The sequence below is a fragment of the Symphalangus syndactylus genome, chromosome 13 (assembly GCF_028878055.3).
Source record: "Symphalangus syndactylus isolate Jambi chromosome 13, NHGRI_mSymSyn1-v2.1_pri, whole genome shotgun sequence".
Taxonomy (NCBI): Eukaryota; Metazoa; Chordata; class Mammalia; order Primates; family Hylobatidae; genus Symphalangus; species Symphalangus syndactylus.
The window spans coordinates 127,761,666-127,777,532 of NC_072435.2; the positions used below are offsets into that span (position 1 = coordinate 127,761,666).

General features: G+C 59.7%; 1 protein-coding gene across 4 annotated transcripts in view; it reads right to left on the minus strand.

The window, feature by feature from the left end:
- Window positions 1–6,295: 6,295 nt before the first annotated feature.
- GALNT9 (polypeptide N-acetylgalactosaminyltransferase 9) overlaps window positions 6,296–15,867 on the minus strand; it is a 120,214-nt gene continuing 110,642 nt past the window's right edge. For 3 of the 4 annotated variants that reach the window (XM_055239755.2, XM_063614798.1, XM_063614799.1), the window contains 5 exons: window positions 13,425–13,610; window positions 10,881–11,018; window positions 9,009–9,104; window positions 7,608–7,775; window positions 6,296–7,082 (listed from right to left, as the gene is read on the minus strand). In XM_055239755.2, the coding sequence (XP_055095730.1) occupies window positions 6,936–7,082; window positions 7,608–7,775; window positions 9,009–9,104; window positions 10,881–11,018; window positions 13,425–13,610 (735 nt within the window). In that variant the 3' untranslated portion in view covers window positions 6,296–6,935. The other variant, XM_063614800.1, reaches the window with a different exon arrangement.

Genomic DNA, 15,867 nt, shown 5'->3' on the forward strand with positions numbered 1-15,867 from the left:
CAGCTCACGCGGTCACAGGCAGCCTCGGCTCTGACCCTGCTGGGCGTGGGGTGACCGGCTGTGCGGCTTCCAGGGGCGGGTGTGCGCTTGCCCGGGCCGGCTCCCTGCGCCCTGGCCCCTTAAGCTCTCTCCTGCCGCGCGGCCGCTCCTCCTCTCCGCCAACAGCCGTTTCAGGCACAGGCCCTGCAGAGGCTGCCCCTCTCTTCAGGGGCATCTGGGCTGCTTGCAGCTCTGGACTATTGTGAATAAAGCCGCTATGAGTATTTTACTGTAAGTCTTTGGGGACGTGTCTTCATGCCCCTTGGGTGAATCCAGGTGCGGGATTGCCGGGCCGGGGTGCTGTGAGTTACCTTTGGTTATAGAGAGGTGGTGACCCATGGTGGCTCCAAGTGCCCGTAGCCTGTCATGCTCCCGCCAGCAGCGGGTGGGCGTTTGGGGCGCTCCGAGGCTTGCCCGTGCTGCCCGTGGGTGCGTTAGCCAGTCTGGCCGCCGTGGCTTTCCTCTGCAGCCCCTGGTGCCTGCTGACGTTGTGCCTTTCCGTGTGCTCATTGGCCACGCACATGTCGAGGGGCCGTTCTGACGATGGACTTCCGGGCTCGGGGATAGCACGTGTCCAGCGGGGCAGGTCAGCCTTTCTCTTCTCCCCACAGACCTCAGCACAGCTCTGCACCTCGGAGGACTCGGGGAAGTTTCTGCGCCTATTTGGGCAATAGGAGAAGGTCACGGGCTGGCTCTCCAAAATTCACGTCCACCCAGAACCCCCGAATGAGACCTATTTAAAGAGAAGGCCTTAGCCAATGGAACATTAAGATGAGGCCACCCTGGAGCAGGGTGGGGCCTGAATCCGAGGCTGGTGTCCCCATAAGGTGGCGTGAGAATGCAGGCATGGGGGAGACACATGGGGATGGGGTGGGGAACAGGCCACTGGAAGCAGAGATGGGTCAGGCCTAGCGAGGGAGGAGGTGGGAGGAGCCCCGGAGCCCTCAGAGGGAGCCAGGCTGGCACCTGGGCCTTGGACTCTGGGACTGTGAGGGAATCAATTCTGCCGCCTGAAGCCACCTGCCGTGGTCCTGTGTTACGGCAGCGCTGGGCACAAACATGGGAGGGCCTTGTGATTGGGACTGGGGCAGTCACAGGCGCGGCAGGCTGGTGAGCCAGTGCCTGGCAGGTGGGGAGGACGTGGTTTGAGATGCGGCCTGCGGGTCAGCCAGTGAGCTCCAGCACGGGGACCTGGTCGCCGGACAGTGAGCTCCAGCACGGGGGCCTGGTCGCCGGACAGTGAGCTCCAGCATGGGGCCTGGTCGCCGGACAGTGAGCTCCAGCATGGGGCCTGGTCGCCGGACAGCAGTGGCAGCGTGGACGGTGGTTCCTCTAGAAGCCCTCCTTGTGTCTCGGGGCGGGAAGCCGGGCACTGCACGCCGCTCAGGAACGGGCCGCTGCTGTGAGAGAGAGTGCCCGCTGTGCAGTGGGAGTCAAATGAATGTTAATAAACAAAAGAGCCAATTATCCTTCGTTGCAGACAAGTTTCTTTGCAGAAAATATAGGAAATACAAGAAGCAAATAAAAAAAATCGAAACCACCCAGGAATATAACAGCTATGATGTGCTTTTTTCCTAATCCTCAAAGCAAAGCGTTGGAGCCCGTATTACTTCTTGTTTGAATTAAATGCAGTTCAGAAGGAGAAAGTAATTTCCCCAAAGCTGCCCAGTGAGGAGAGGGCGCCCAGCTGAGTCCGCTTCTGCCCCGCTTTGCAGACCCCAGAGCTGTCCCTACATCCCCCTCTGCGGGGCCCCCTCCCTGGAGTCTGCCCTTCACCTTGCCCTTGCTTTGACCAGAGCTAAACTTGCCTATGATGACGATGGAGTGTTTGGGCGACCCCCACGCTCTGTGTGGTTGGGCCCCTGGTCAACACCAGCCCGGCCTGCACCCCTGCTGGGGCCCTTCGAGGCTGCCTCGCTCCTGGGGACAGACGCCCCCTGCACGCTGCTTCCTGTAGGACCCACTCTTGAAGTCGGCCTGAGCCATAAATGAGACTCATCAGGCGATGGGCATTTTTATTAGAGGCAAAATTAAATTCGGATGCCCGTGATCTCTATCAAGAGCAGAGAAAGGAGAAGAATGACGTGTGTGTTCCCTGCTTCCACCAGGAGTGCCTGCTCCCGTACCGGCCGCTCCGAGCCCCGGTTGTCAGGTGCCAATGAACCGTGTCAAACAGATGACGTGGGTTTTTCTGAATCTGCTGCAGAGCCAGATTTTAATTGAATCAATGGGAGAAGCAGGCCTGCTATTAAGTTTTATTAAATTCTATTTGCTTGTATCCTTGCCATTTAAAACATGACTGTTTAAAAAGAAAAAAATACTGGGCAGCCAGACAGGGTTGAAGGTCGCAGATTTGGGGTCACATGGATCTGGGTGGGACCCCCTGGGTCCGCCTCTGTGACGCGTGTGTCTTGTATGGAGTCATTTTACTCCTCCGAGCCTCTCTTTCTCCTTAAGTGGGCACAGGAGTGCTCAGTACTACTTAAGGTATTTGAAGAATTAAATGGGATTAAAATTTCAGCCGTATATAAACATCTTCCTCCCTCCCTCATCCTCCTCCTGTGTCCTCCCTCCTCCTCCTCCTCCTCTAAGGAGAAGAGAATGGTTGCCAGCCGTTTTCCCAAGTAACTGGGACAGGAGTTGGCGTTTCTGTAGACCTTTGCTTTGAAAGGAATCTCTTGTGCATCCTGTCTCAGTCACGTCTGTTGGACTGGGGATGTGCTCTGCGTCTCGGTCACGTTGTTGGACTGGGGATGTGCTCTGCATCTCGGTCACGTTGTTGGACTGGGGAGGTGCTCTGCGTCTCGGTCACGTTGTTGGACTGGGGAGGTGCTCTGCGTCTCGGTCACGTTGTTGGACTGGGGCGATGCTCTGTATCTGGAGGTTTTGGGAGAGTGAGTTAGGGGTATGCTGGTCAGTGTCTGACACAGGCTGTCGGAAGCGCAGCCGTGTTGTGTAGCACCGCTAACCATGGTGTCTGTCTCTCTGTCTGTCTCTCCACCACGGACCGTTTCAGGCGACCAGCCTTCAGTCTCCGAGCTTGGAGTTGCCTGCTGTAGGCCCCCCACCGACTGCTGCAACCCCAGCTCCCAGGCCCTCCAGCCTGTGGGTGTTGGTGGAGAGTTTTGGCAGTTGTGAGCCTGGTCAAAGCCTCAGCTCTTCCCTCACTTGGACAATCGGTCCTCCATATTAAATCCCTTTTGTTTGACTGGTTGGATCCCACCTGGTACAATTGGGGTGGCCCCAACCAAGGACCTGTGGTTACAAAACAGGACACAGAAGTCCATGAGGAGGAGTGATTGTGCCTTACAGGAAGGGACATGTCCACATGTGTCAAAGGGTTTAGGAGATCACGGTGGCTTCATCACAGCCCACGGATGGCACAGCTCACGGACGGCACTGCATGTTTTCCTGAGCTGGGGTCAGGGCAAGTGCCTGTCTCCATCATTTGGCATTTTGCTAGTCATATAAAGGAACATCTGAGACAGGGTAATCATGAAGAAAAGGAGTGTGAGTGGCTCACGGGCCTGCAGGCTCTACAGGAATCTGGCACCAGCATCTGCTTCTGGGGAGGCCTCAGGGAGCCTCTTCTCGGAGCAGAGGGGACGTGGCGAGGGAGGGAGCAGGGAGGGCGGTGCCAGGACCTTTCTAACGACCAGCTCCCTCAGGAACTACTAGAGTGGATGTTAGTTACCATGAGGACAGTGCTGGACTGTTCATGAGGGATCCACCCGTGACCCAAACATGTCCCAGCAGGCACCACCTCCCTGTTGGTTAAATTTCTACCTGAAATTTGGAGGGGACAAACATCCAATCTACATCAGCATGTCACTGTGACTTAAACAGGTATGGCTGGTCCCCATGTGGGGCATCCCTGTGAGGCAGCGTGAGTCTAGGCTACCAAGGACGTCCTGGTGGCCACGGCCAAGTGTTGGCCACACAGCCGCGCAGGGACCATCTTCAACAGCGACACTGTGTGGCAGCAGATGCAATGGCAGTGGCGGACGTTGGGACGTCTCCAGCTCTGCCCCACCCATGCAAGGGTGGGGAGCTCTTTGGATTACATCATCTCTAGGATCCGTGGGCACTTTCTCCAGAACAGGGGCAGTTCTCGAGAGGCGTGTGGCCACTTAGGCAGGTGAGGACAGAGGGGAATAGTCAGGGAAATAAGGACACTTGGGGGTGTATTTGGTGAAGCAGAGTGTTTGCCAGGTCAAGGTCATGCCCGTTGAAGAGTCTCCTTTCCGGACAGCGTGGACAGCACCTCACCTCCGCCACCCTGCAGGGATCTGCCGTCCCAGGCGCTCCCCTCGGGACTCTTCCTGGTGCCAGGGAGGAGGGGCTGGGCCAGGTGAGGCGGAGCAGCCGTAGGCTTCCCTCAGCGGGAGGGAACACTCACCTCCCTGGAGGGTGGGAGTTTTACTGAGGATTTGAGCATAATTTTCCAGGCGTCAGGTTTTCCGTGGGATCCTGTGTGGGCTATGAACCAGCCAGCTTTGACTTGCCTGTCAATTTGCCTAACGAATTGGTGTGTGAGCGAGCCGAGTTTGCACCTGCCATCCTCTTGGTCTAAACTACAGGCGCTGCACATTGCAAGCTAAGGGACGCCGCACATCCTGACTTCACCTGGGAAACTTCTGGACTCCTGTGAGTCTGGCTGGGGGTGGGGAGGTCCCTGGCAAAGCCACTCGCTTTTGGGGCCTCACTCACTGCCCGTATTTTACCTCCATGATCTTAGAATTTTGGCAAGGTCTGGACTAGACAGAGGGCTGAGGCTTGGGCTGGGGTTGGGAGAATTCTCTGCTGAGAACAGAGAAACTGGGACCCCTGAGGGCTTCTTACAGGAACAGGAAGCAACGACCGGGGAGTCCCAGAGGAAGGCGTTGAGCAGAGGGGCCGTGCAGTGGGTGGGCACCCCAGCGGGCAGGGTGCTGGGGGAGGAATGTGTCCCCCCGCGGGCTTTGGAAAGAGCACTGAAGTACAGCCCCATCGCCTCTGCCCAGGGCCAGTGGACAGTGAAGTTTCCCCGCAGGCTGAACTCCGGGCTGGTGGACAGTGAAGTGTTCCCAGCCCCATCGCCTCTGCCCAGGGCTAGTGGACAGTGAAGTGTTCCCAGCCCCATTGCTTCTCCCCCCAGGGCTAGTGGACAGTGAAGTGTCCCCGCAGGCTGAACTCTGGGCTAGTGGACAGTGAAGTGTTCCCAGCCCCATTGCTTCTCCCCCCAGGGCTAGTAGACAGTGAAGTGTCCCCGCAGGCTGAACGCCAGGCTAGTGGACAGTGAAGTGTTCCCAGCCCCATCGCCTCTGCCCAGGGCTAGCGGACAGTGAAGTGTCCCCACAGGCTGAACTCCAACCGGTGACAACAGGTCAGCGTCCTCACTCCCTGGAGACTCGGAGCCTGGACTTGCCAAATTTGGCACCTGCCCTTTTTTTTTTTTTTCTTTGAGATGGAGTCTTGCTCTGTTGCCCAGGCTGGAATGCTGTGGCGCAATCTGGGCTCACTGCAACCTCCACCTCCCAGGTTCAAACTATTCTCCTGCCTCAGCCTCCTGAGTAGCTGGGATTACAGGTGCCCGCCACCACGCCCGGCTAATTTTTGTATTTTTAGTAGAGATGGGATTTCACCATGTTAGCCAGGATGGTCTCAATCTCCTGACCTCAAATGATCCACCCACCTCAGCCTCCCAAAGTGCTGGGATTATAGGCGTGAACCACTGTGTCTGGCCTTTTAAAACAAATTTTAGATTCATGGGTACATGTGTGGGTTTGCTATGTGGGTATATAGCTTGATGCTGAGGTTTTGGCTTCTAACGATCCCATCACCCCGGGAGTGAACGCAGCTCCCAACAGGCGGTTTTCCAGCCCTTGTCCTCCTCCCACTTGCCCCACTGCAGTCCCGGGCGTCTGCTGTTCCCCCTCTGCATCGTGTGCACGCAGCATTCGGCTCCCACGGGTAAGTGAGAACACGTGGTTTTGGTTTTCTGTTCCGGTAAGTTCTCAGGCTGACGGCCCCCGGCTGCATGGGTGGCTGCAGGGGACGTGCTCTCCTCTGTTTTTCTGGCTGCATCGAGTTCATGGTCTGTCTGCACACATGAGGCCGCCTGCCAGGCCACATCCCAGCACGGGCTTCAGCCAATGATTTCCTAATCGGCCAGAGTCCGCGTCTGCAGCTTTGTGAGCCACGCGGCCATGGCTCGACTCTGTGCCGAGAGCCCCACAGCGGTGGCGACAGACAATAGTAAGCAAATGGGCATGGCTGGGCGCCAGTAAAACTGTATTTATTAAAACAGGCGAGGGGCTGGGCTGCGGCAGGGCCCAGGTGCCTGGGAGAGAGGCGGGACCGGGCCCCACCCCCCAGCTCAGCTCCCAGGAAGACACACACAGCGCTGCTGCCTAATCCTCTCTTTATTTGGTCTCTGCTGAAGCAGTCGTGCCAGCCTCCTAGACACGGCCTCACATTTGTCGCTGTCCATGTCCTCCAGCACCCCTCTTACCAGACCACAAGGAGCTGCATTATGATGTGTGACGTAGGTCTTGGTTGGAGGGCTGAGCGGCCGCAAGTGCTGGGGGAGGCTGCTTGGAGCACGGGCGGCCTATGGGTGGAAGATGCTGGGGTGCAGCCTGGCGCATGGTCCGGGGCTTGGCCTCCTTATGGGGCGTGGGGGGCTGTGGTACATGCAGAGGCGGCGGCTGTCCCAGAGCCTGGCCAGGAGATACCGTGGAGAAGGCACGTGTTTGAGTTGGCGTCACTGTCCCCAGACGCCCTCCCTCGGGTAGAGCCACCTGTCCTAGCAGAAGCTGTACTCCAGATGCAGTGGCTGACACCCCGGTCACTCAGCCACACCGGCTCGGCCCAGCGCCTTCCCGAGGTCTGTGGGGGTCCAGGCGGAGGTGGGGTCAGTGCCGTGCATGTTTGATCCAGTTTCTGATCATCCACTTCTGCCCCGAGCACCTCTGCACCACCAACCGGAGCCCGAAGTTGGCGTCTTTGGACATCTCCACCTCCAGGCAGCGGCCCGTGGCCCTGCTCACAATGGGGCCACTCTGTGGGGACAGGCACACCAAGTCAGCCAGGTGCAGGCGTCCTCGTTCCCCCTCCCCCCACCTCAGGGAGGCTGCTTCGTGCTCTCAGCCCTCATGCTCATTCTTGGGGCAGCTTGAATGGAAACCCAGCAGCACCCGGGGGGGCCAGGAAGGGGCTGACTTCAGCGGAGCTTCAAGGATTTCCTGTCTTTCCTGCAGGGCTAGAGGCCCAGGTTGGAATCATATGTCATCCCCTCCCTAAATCCTCCCTCTACCCTGGGCACCTAAGGCTGGAAGAGGTAGATGCAGGGCTATGATCGGACTGTCCAGCCCGGCCCCTCTCTGGCTGTGTGACCCTGACCAGTCACCTGCCCTCTCTGTGAGCGTCGGGGCCCATAAGGGAGCAGCTGATCCAAGGCCCCGTCCCCTGACCACCCACTGCCACACTCCAGCTCCCACCCAATGGGCTGGCTCTAGTGGCAGAGGCACCCAGGGGTCCCAGCAGCCCTGCCCCAACCCCCTGGCCCCCCTTCCCCAAAGGCTGACCTGGGTGAAGTCCCACAGCCGCTGTGTTGGCCGCGTCACATCCTCACACTTCTTCAGGGTGGGCATGCGGCCCCTGCCGTCATCCACCAGACACTTGGAGTCAGGCAAGAAGGCTGTGGAGCCCAGAGGCCCCAGCTGCAGCAGGCCGTCAGCGCTGTACCGCACCAGCTGAGGACAGGACCACCGGGACTGTGTGAGAGCAGCGTCCAGGCCTGGGGGTGCCATGGCCCATACTCCGGCCCAGGCTCTCCCCAGTGAGCACTGACAGGCCGTGCGAGCTGCCTTGAGCTGCAAACGGGGCCCTGAGCGGCTGCCTTGGAGCCCCCTACCCTGGGACACTGTTGTGGGTGGGAGAGGCCCTCCAGGCAGGGCCCACGTGGGGATGCGGGCTGGACGGCGCCCAGATGCCCCGCAGGGCCAGGCTCCCGGCTTGCACAGGTGGCTGGGCTTCCGCCTGGACAGATGTCATGAACGTGGCTCAGACTCAGAGCACGGCCCCACTCATGTCGGGGAGGACAGGAGTCGGGTTTAATTTGGATAACATGCAGCGCCATGTGTGAGCGGAACGTGCATTCCCGTGGGGTTAGAAACGTCCAGTTCCTTATGGGGGTCGTGGTCAGAATGGCCTGGACCTTCACTACGGCCAGCCCCTGACCACTGTGATTCCGCAAGGCTGGGCCCGGGCCTGTGCTGCAGGTGAGTCCCGCCCGGGTGGGGATGACTCAGAGGTTAGCAGCAGTATTTCCGTATTAATCCACCCCAGGGCCAATGCTTCCCACACTTCCACTTCAATCACGCAACAGCCCTGAGTGCTAAGTGCTGTTGCACTTGACTTAGGGGGGAGTGACGCGCCCATGGCCCATCTGACCCCAAAGTCCTGGTTCCTTTTTAATTTTTTGAGACAGGGTCTCACTCTGTTGCCCAGGATGGAGTGCAGTGGCATGATCTCGGCTCAACCTCGGCGTCCCAGGCTCAGGTGATCCTCCTGCCTCGGCCTCCCAAGCAGCTGGGACTGCAGGTATGCCCCACCATGCCCGGCTAATTTTTGTACTTTCCGTAGCGACAGGGTTTTGCCCCGCTGCCCAGACTGGTCTCAATTCCTGAGCTTAAGTGATCTGTCTGCCTTGGCCTCCCATCGTGCTGAGATGACAGGTATGAGCCACTGCACCCGGCCCAGGCTGTTTTCAATTCACTGCGTTCTGCTGCCTTCCAGGTGGGGCAGGCTGGGAGGCTTCTTCTAGAGGGGCCCTCAGGCTGCTCCAAGCCCTGGAACGCAGCCCTGGTGGCCTCAGAACACCCCATGCCCAAGGCTGGCCCTGTGCCTCTGCCCCGGGGTGTGGGGTCCGGGTGGCCTGGGGTGCTCCCCTCGGGAGCTCCATGAGTGGCCGCTGCTGCTCCTACCTGGGAAGACATCCCGTGGCAGGGGTAGAGGATCGCCCGGTCGCCGTCCTCTGCGCCCTGGTCCAGGCAGTAGCCGCTGGCTTTGCTGTTTCTCACCTGCAACCAGAAGCCCCAGGAGAAAGTCCAGAGTCACCTGAGGGTGCAGCCCCAGGGAGCTTCGCGCAGCCAGCGCTGCAGCCAGCACCTAAGGAGGTGCCCGCGGGAGGAGGAGGGGGCGTGTGGAGTGCTCCGGCTGGGTGGGCTGCCTGGGAAGGGACTTGCTGGACCTCCTGGGAAGGAGTGGCTGACCAAGTTTGTCACTGATGGAGACACGGATGTGTCCGCCATGCACAGATGGAGACTTGGCCATCACTCAATAGGGAGGCTTGAGGATGGCAGTGTCAGCCTTGCTCAGCAGCAGGGACGGAGGCCCTAGGCTGTGGAGTGGCTTCCCTGCCTTGCCGTCTGCTCCCTGCACCCTTGCAGCTCCCACTGAGTGGGTAGAGACTGCTCGCCAGCCTTGGAGTCTAGGCTGGCGTCGGCTTGGACCCTTGGGAGACCTTCCAGCTTCCACTCTGTCTTGGAAGGAATCCTGACAGCCCTCTGAGAACAAGCGCGGGCCAGCCTGCTGCGGGATGATTGTCATCGGTCAGCCAACCTCCAGCCGCCAGAACAGGCCCCTCTGAGATCAGCACAGCCTGGATCAGGCCGGCAGCACTGCCTGGGTGGCCCTGGCTCGTGAGCAAGCGTAGACACGTATTGCTTTTGTCCACCGCGTTTCCAGGCTGCTGGGTTTGTAGCAGCAGCTGACCCATAGCATGGCCACCACAAGAGGTCACACAGGTTTGAATCGGGACTGATGAGAAAGCCCAGCAGAAGTCTGGATGTTACGGCTGCTCTGGGTGGGGGGTGCCTGAGCTTGGCTAATTGAGGACAGAGTGGGCAGAGTAGAAGCACAGGGAGGCTGGGGGGACAGGGGTGGCGCCCCGATGCACTCTCAGCGCTGCCTGGGAAACCTCTGTGCCCAAGGGACTGGAGTCAGCGTGCAGTGGACCAGGAGCTGCAGGGAGGGGAGGCTCAGCGAGGACCATCCATCCCAGGGACGCTTTTCCTTGCCCCATCCGAGTGCCAGCTCAGGGCTGGGACGCTCAAGTCCCATGGTGGGAGGCACCCCGCCGGGGAGAGGGCAGAAGAGCAGCACCTTCTCGCTGGCTTTACAGAGCGCTGTGCACGTGGGGGCCAGTGGAGATGGGGTTCTCTGTGTAGCTGATGTGCCTGTGTGAGTGTGGGTGTGCATATCACCCATCGTGTGCGTCTGTGTGAGCACCTGCATGCACGCACGGTGGTGTATGAACACGGCTCTGCATATGTGGATGCACAGATGTGTACACATACACACGTTATTTTGCCTTGATAACAAGGGCTGTATGTTTATCTGCAGAGGCCCCTTTACGGTTTATGCACTTAGTGAAACATACATTTGTGTTTGAAGAGCTCTGTGTGTACATGAGCAAAACTGTGCAAATGTATACTCGTGTCCGCGTGCACTTGTACATATGAGTGTGTGCATGGATTTACGTACCTACCTGTGAATGTGTCTCTGTACATACATCTAGGTGAGTGCATGTACGCCTATGTACACATACATGTGAGTAAGTATGTCTGAATCAGGCATGTGAACACACGTGTATGCATGGATGTGACTACACACCTGCCTGCCTCTAGGGAGGTCCATGTGAAGGAATGGCTGCGTATGGACACGTGTGTCTGCAGGTGCGTGTGTGTTTATGCGAACCTGCACCTTGTGTGTGCATGTGGATGTGCCTGCATCACCCTGAATGCACACGTGTGTGCAGGAGTCAGGGCGGACGGGGCCCGCGGGGGAGGCGCTACCTCTCCGTACGTGAGGGTGTCGTTGTAGATCCTCATCTCCGGGTACACGTTCTCCAGGTACCACTTGAAGCTGCGACACTTCAGCCTCTGACGCAGGGCCAGCCTCTCAGACACGTCCCCGAAGTCCACCCCTGGGTTCTGCAAGGCCAGAAGTAGGCAGGAGGGCACGTGTCACCGTCCCCATGACCTGGGTCTTCCCCATGATGAGACTGGGGGGCTCCAGGGACTGAGTCCCCTCACAGAAGCAGCCTCCCCCGGGGATTCAGGTGCTGAGGCCCCATCCAGGTGGGACCCCCCCAGCCTCCCAGTATCCACAGAGGTCTGAGGCAGATGCTTCCAAGGGGAAGGACCCTGCCGGAGAGCAGCCCCGAGGGCCCCTGCTGCAGCCGGCTCGTCCACACCCACCCGGGCCCAGGAACCTCCTGCCTGAGAAGACGGCCCTGCTCACCTGGCCTTGGCAGCACAGCATCAGCCTGACCTCTGGAGGGTGGAGACCGAGGTCAGTCATGTCCACGAGACCAGCCTGGTGAGGACCCTGGACACTGAGGCTCGGGGGCTCCTGGCTGGCCCCACCTGGCATGTGTTGTCACGCATGGGTGCTGGAGAATCAAGTCCACGGGACCCCCCGGGAGGGGACACCTGGGAGCTTGCACCCGGCCTCTCCTGGTCCCTGCCCAGGTGTCTCTTCCCTCTGCTGACTTTGACCTGTGTCCTCTGCCGTGAGAAACCACAGCCCAGTGTGGTATCTGCGTCTTCCTGGGATTGTGGGGCCTGAGGGGCTGTAGGGACCAGTGCCCTGACAGCCAGCCAGCCCTGAGGGAGCACCTGCCCCTGCCCAGGGACCCTCCAGGCTCAGGCCTTGTGGGGAGGGCAGATGACTTGGCCTTCACGGCCTGGGCTTGAATCCCGTCACCTTCTGGTGTGTGATGCTGGGACAGTCCCCTACCTTCTGTGTGCCTCAGTTTCTCATTGGTAAAGTGGGGACGATCACGCCAGAAACTCATTGTTACTTTGTTATGAGGCTTTAATCAGCCAAGGGGCTCACACCAGGGCCCTTGGACCCAGGGAGGTGACAGACGTTTGCCGGCCTGGCTGCCCCGGGGCCTGGAGTCCCTCATTCAGTTGCCCACACACTTGGGGAGGTCATCGCCCTGCATGTTTTCCTTATCACTGCACGGAAAACAAGGCTCTGGGAGCACCGGGTACCCTTTTCTCATCTCTCAGACACGAGTGCACGTGTCCACGGCTCCTGATCTGCCTGGCGGGAGCTGCCGTGGGAGCTGATCTGGGGGCGGGATGCTGGGTTTGCAGTGAATGGTCCAGCCTGGGGCCCCTTCAGGCCGTGTCACCCACACACTGGGGTGCACTGTAGCAGGGGGTGGTGAACCAATTTAGGGGCTGTAGTGGGAATTTTAAGAATATAGTGAATGAGGAGGATGACTTTTGTGCTATGTATGCAAAGCGCTGTATGTGGACAGATGTAAATAGATACGTGTGTGTGGTTCTTACTGGGGTTGATGCAAAAAACAAGGCTGTTTCTAAGATGAGTCCTCCCAGAACTCAGGGACTCAATGCCTACAGTGGCCAGGGAAGGAAGGGGGTGGCTCCAGAGACACTGGGGTGTGGCGGGATGGGTCGCGGCCTGTCTCAGTACCTGCCCTTCTTAGGGTTGTGGGGGTGGGGTGCTTTGAGAAAAGCCAGAATTCAGGCTCTTTATGGGAAATTACAAATTAGAAAACAAACAGCAATCCTCAACTTGAAGCAGGTCAGCCACTCATAGGCCAAAACCCAACAGGAAAAAACCAAATACGTCCATCCACGGACGAGTGGATCCACACGACAGGCCCGTTCACACCGTGGACAAAATGTCCATCCACAGATGAGTGGATCCACACGACGGGCCCGTTCACACCGTGGACAAAATGTCCATCCACGGACGAGTGGATCCACACGAGGGGCCCGTTCACACCGTGGACAAAATGTCCATCCACGGATGAGTGGATCCACACGAGGGGCCCGTTCACGCCACGGACATGACTCTGCCCTGACATAGCCACAGACGAATGCCCTTTCACGCTGTGGACGTGACTCAGCCACGGTGGGGGTGACCTGGAAAATGTGGCGCCGAGGACGGGAAGCCACACAGCATATGAGCCGTTCATGAAACAGACATTTGGGGCTGGGGTGGGGAGGGGAGGGGGCCACGCTGGCTGACAGGTGCCGTGCAGGGCGCTAAGTGGAGCCCTGGCTGAGGCAGCAGCACCAGGTTGGGGAGAGGCCGCCCCTCCCTGGCTTCTAACCACAGGCAATTGCTCTGGGCTGAGAGGAACCACATAGGGTGGGTGTGAGCTGGTCTCTTCCCAGTGTGAGGAAGGCTCCTTCACAGGCAGACAGCTCACCCACTCACACCTGCACACACAACTGCTTGCACCTGTGCACACCTGTCAACACACCTGCTCACACCTGCAGGGGGCCCAAGGGGGCCTCCCTCCGGCCCGGCCCTGCCGTGGCGTTGCCCTGGCTCCCGGCTCGTGCGGGACTCACCGTCATGGGGATGTTCCAGGCCATGTACACGTGGGACTTGAAGTCGTCCATCCACACCTCGGCGGCGCGCAGGGCGTTGCGCTTGGCGTAGTAGTCAATGTCATTGTTGTAGGGCTTCCTGGTGCGCTCGATGTGGGCCACGCGGGAGCAGGGCAGCACCTCCATGCTGCCGCCACACTGCCACACCTGCGGGGAGACGGCGCTGGGTGCGGGCGTCCTTCCCAACAGAGGCGGGCAGCCCAGCCAGCCGGGGGCCCGTGAGAGGCCAAGGGGCCCGGCCCTCCGTTCCTGGGGCACCCGCACCGCCGACGGGCCTGGTGGGTCCTGGGGGCTGTTTTCAGGGGACCCCGCACACAGAGAAGGTTCAGGTCTGGGCTGTGTCCAGCGCAGGCTGCTCGTCTCTGTGACTTCTCTTGTGCGTTACACGATGGCCACGGGGAGGGGAGTTTATGCCACCGACCCCAACACTTAACAGGTTTTTCACCCTGTGGTTCCCACCCCCCAGTGCTTGTTCTGTGCAGGGAACCCCCCGCCCCACTGCACCAGCCACCTCCCCCAGCACCCGAACACACCAACAATGTTTACAAACAGCCGCTTGCTGTGCAGACGCCGCTCCACGCATCCCCAGAACACACGCAACCTGGGTCTGAACAAAAGCCCAACCAGCCTCCCCAGCTAATAAAGCCCTGCGGCCCCTGGCTTTGTGAACCCCCACGTGCAGCAGAAACGTGTCTGTCACTGCGTATCCTTTTATGCTCACTTCCTTCCGTGTGGTTTCACGTAAGCAGTACCGGCCTTCCTATACGTGCTCTTTCACTCCGGCCTGTCCCCCCGCGCTGTCCTGCCTGTGAGGGTTAGTTTTGTGTCAACGTGGCAGGGAACAGGGTGCTGGGACATTTGCTCTCCCGATTCTGGGTGGTCTGTGCACAGCCTCTGGTGGGAGCCGTGTTTAAATCTGTCCCCTGCGGGCCCGAGTAGGACAGAAAGGCCGAGGGAGGGAGCGTTCACACACTGCTCGATTTGGGCTGGGATGTGGGTCCTCGCCTGCCTTCAGGCTTAGTGCTCATGCCACCGGCTCTCCTGGGCGCCTGCCAGCCGACGGCCGATCTTGGTATTCTCAGCCCCCATAACCGGGTAATTCCTTAGATGAACATACACATCTAAACCCCTGCCCCCACCATCTGCTATTAATCTGTTTCCTGGAGAGCCCTGAGCCAGCCCCTGTCACATCCTATCCTACCCTATCCTGTGCTGTCCCATCCCATCCACCCCATAAAAAAAGGCCGATGCCACCCATGGGCTGACGTCACTATGGACAAACGGGTCTGATCCACGTGGCCCAAGCTCCGCCGTGCTCAGGTCCTCAGCCCTGAGCCTCCCTCGCTGGACGAGTGTGCCAGGCCCAGGGCGGGCACTGTGCTTGCCTCATCTCCCGAATCCCCCCACCACCACCCGAGAAAGGGTGGGCAGCCCTGGCATTGCCCTATTCGCTCTGCGGTGCTGAGAAGGTGCCGAGGCCGAGGGTGGTGCCTCTGCCCAGCTGAGCTCAGATCCCTCAGTCATCCCTGGACTCTGGTTCATCCTAGTCCAGGCTGCTGTCATCTCCAGGCCGTTATCTTAATCATGTCTGCAAAGATCCCTTTTTCCAAAGAGGGCCACGCTCACAGGGCCCCTAACTGCATCCTCTGGGGGCTGCCCGTCAGCCCACCCCATCCCAGAGGCCCAGTCCCTTGTGTGGGGGAACTCTCTGCCTTCAGGAAGCTAAGTCCCAGGGAGAGAGAGAACCGGGAGGCCGCATCGCCCATCGTTCACAGCCGCTGCGAGACCGCCCACCGCAGGCAGATCAGAGTCTGGGGCAGGAGGGAGCCGCTCCCTCCTCACTGAGATGATTATGGCACGCGGCTGCCAGTCTCCCTGACCCTGGTCCGGCGACCCAGAACCTCCCTGCTGCTCAGCCCGGCCCGGGACACCCCCACCCCATAGTCCCAGGTCACCACAGGGTGGTGGAGTCCACGCCGCCGCTGTGCCTGGTGAAGTTGGCCTTTGCATCCCGAGGGAGTGAACCGTGTTTCTGCATCGGGTTCCCGTCATGGCAGGTGGTTTCTGGGTGTCTGTCTGTTGTCTGCCTGAGAAAAGCCGGCCTGGAGCTGCCGGGGTCCAGCCTGGGGTTTTCCAGCCCCCTGAGCCGGGGCTTCCTTTCTGCCTTCCAGACTAGGGTCGGGATTTCTGTTCGTGGCGGGAAGGGGCCTCGCTGGGGGATCCCGCCCGCCGCCCTCCCACTCTGCTGCTGTCTCCCACCTCAACCTGAGACCACCCGGGTTTCCTGAGAAGGAGGGGGCGGGGTGGGGGGAAGAGCCTCGGAGCCCTGCCCTTCGCTGGAAGGGGCCGGGACGAAGGAAGCTCTGCAGGGGCGGGACAGAGCCTCGTCCTCCATCGTCCGCCC